This window comes from Triticum aestivum, unplaced genomic scaffold (assembly GCF_018294505.1).
Source record: "Triticum aestivum cultivar Chinese Spring unplaced genomic scaffold, IWGSC CS RefSeq v2.1 scaffold65858, whole genome shotgun sequence".
NCBI lineage: Eukaryota > Viridiplantae > Streptophyta > Magnoliopsida > Poales > Poaceae > Triticum > Triticum aestivum.
In genome coordinates, this window is record NW_025228048.1 from 1 (window position 1) to 2,576 (window position 2,576).

General features: G+C 37.6%; 1 protein-coding gene across 1 annotated transcript; it reads right to left on the reverse strand.

Moving 5' to 3' along the window:
- Positions 1-313: 313 nt before the first annotated feature.
- LOC123172951 (cysteine-rich receptor-like protein kinase 6) lies at positions 314-2,337 on the reverse strand. Its single transcript, XM_044589829.1, has 6 exons — positions 2,101-2,337; positions 1,748-1,910; positions 1,393-1,657; positions 963-1,203; positions 699-843; positions 314-596 (listed from the first exon to the last, which is right to left on the reverse strand). Exons 2-6 carry the CDS (start codon positions 1,889-1,891, stop codon positions 411-413), a joined length of 981 nt encoding a protein of 326 aa, XP_044445764.1. The 5' UTR covers positions 1,892-1,910; positions 2,101-2,337; the 3' UTR covers positions 314-410.
- Between the last annotated feature and the right edge of the window lie 239 nt (positions 2,338-2,576).

Below are 2,576 nucleotides of genomic sequence, written 5' to 3' on the forward strand. Positions count from 1 at the left end.
AGACCAGATATGTGTTGTTATTACTCCGCTCAAACTGGAAATACAGAAACTCCCTTTCTTGATGAATGTCCAAATGAATTGTGTGCTAGTTTATATTCAAATTAACAACTAAACATAAAGAACCAAAGATATTCAAAATATTTTGATGACAGATAATTTAAAACATGTAAATATATGTAACAAAATGCATCTACATGAATATGAGTGCAGTTTCGTCACTTAAAACATTTGTGCATACACACCATCTACGAGAAGCAGTTATCTGTCTTTAGTTACCAAAGGAAATAAGTTACCAGCCTTCTGAAACGAAAACTACCATTGAATTAAGAATTCTCTGCTTTAAATGGAATTATATCATCTCAATAGATAACTTCTTAGTTTAGTCCCTGTCATCTTACCTTGTTTAACATTTAGCTTGGACGTAGTCCTTCGAGTGTGCCAACGATTTCTTCTATGGGAGGTCTATTTCTCCGATCGATTTCTACACATCTAATCCCAATTTCAATGCATGTTTTAACTTCTTGGAGGCTTCCTGAATCTAACGATGCATACTTGGAGTGGGATGTTATATGCTGCAGTGTCCAATCTTTACGTACCTGTAGAAGTGGAGTCAAGATTCTTGGTCATGATATATAAACTGAATGTACAACATATACATTCATTTCAATTCCAAATAAAAAAGTAAAATCTCCTCCTACTTTATCAACAAAATTTCTTGCAGACGGTTGTTCACGAGGATTCTGCTCTCCTGTGGTGATCTCGATTATCAATAGGCCTAAACTATATATGTCTGACTGGGCCGAGATTTCACCTCTGTAAAGATATTCTGGAGCCATGTAGCCACTGGATGACATTAAAATTGGAAGTTAAATAAATAAATAGGCAGAACTGGAGTGGCAAAAGGAGAATTTGAAAATTATGTAAGGAATAAACTAATGTTATGAAATTTCAGATTAGCTTACTAAGATCCCACAACTGTTTGTGTGCATAATCGGGTTTGTTCTTGGCCAAAGACTCTTGATAGTGCAAAGTCTGCGATCTTTGGCACCATATCTACACCCAACAATATATTTTCAGGCTTCAAATCCATATGGACTATGGGAATATCCAACTTGTGTAGGAAAAACAATCCCTGGCAAATCCCCTTGATTATTTTGAAGCGTGTGTCCCAATTGATTTCCTGTTTAGCTGATGCTTTGGTATCTGCATATAGGTGTAAAGAAGATAAATAATCTGAAAGGTAAAAAATGTAAACATACATCACAGAAACTAGGCGGGGCGTCGAAACTCTAAACAATTTAGAGAAGTGATTTCCTAGTTAGCACCAATTTGGAATGAAACATCAAGGAATAGATTAGAAATGCAAAATATGTTGGATAATGTATTGCATACCAAATAGATTCGCTTGAAGGCTCCCGTTAGGTAAATATTCGTAGCAGATTAAACTTTCAGTGATGTCTGCCTGGATATATCTTTTATCAAACTGCACCAATTTCTTCTGTGTTTCAGTGCAGAATCCAACCAACTCTACTATGTTTACATGCTTGAGCGCCATAATATTCTGAACCTCTTTACTAAATGTTTTGTCAGCTGACATTGGTGCGTTGTCCTGAAGTTTCTTCACAGCAATCACTTTGTCATCATCTGGTACAATTCCCTGTTTAATCTCATACATTTTTACTGCATATTAGCATATTTGCATCAACCTTAATTGGAAGGACAAGAAGTATCAAGGGAAAAATCAAACCTTGTAAAGTGTTCCAAAAGGACCTTCACTTATTATTCGATCTTCGGCGAAATTGTTAGTAATTTTCTTCAAAAAGTCGATTGGCAATTGTTTCGGTAGTTCAGGGCTCTGCTTGCTCTCTTTGATTTTACTTCCGGTGGCCATTTCCGATGATTGAGGAAACCTGGGGTGCCACAAGTTGTGAATTAATTGCTGCACAATTTGTCATTTCACCAAAGTAGCAGTTGCTTAACAACGTCCATAAGACTCCAAATGCAAAATTTAACATGATACTTCCGGAGAAGGAAGAGCAAAACTTAGCATGATGGTTCTGCGGACATGTAGAGATAACTCATGAGCATGATGTTACTGACCTTGAGAGGAGCACTAGCTTGGGGGATCCTTGCTGCGAAGAGAGAAACGAGATATCTGTCTCCTTGCTGCTTGCTAGCTAGCTGCAGGCGGGCTAATAATGAAGCAGCGCGGTCGAGGAGGAAGAGGGGAAAGTTGACCTGACTAGAGATTTAGTTGAGTCTTTCCATAGGTCGAGTTAACAAAAGATATGTGCCCATCAGGTCCATGTGATTAGATGCCTAGCAAATAATGGTGGTTGCAGCCTTGTATTACGAGGAACTAATAACAAGCAACCATTGGACCAAATAACTTTGGCAGGTTTTTTTGTTTTTGTTTTGTGGAATAACTTTGGCAGGTTGGTTAATACAGGATCATGCTTCACAATCGATCCCGTAGGAGATGGTGTAATTAATCTAGTGACAAACACGATATCGTATTAAGTGGCAATTAGGATTATGAAGTATAGTAGTAATACGTAGCTGTTGCCTGTTAGTCG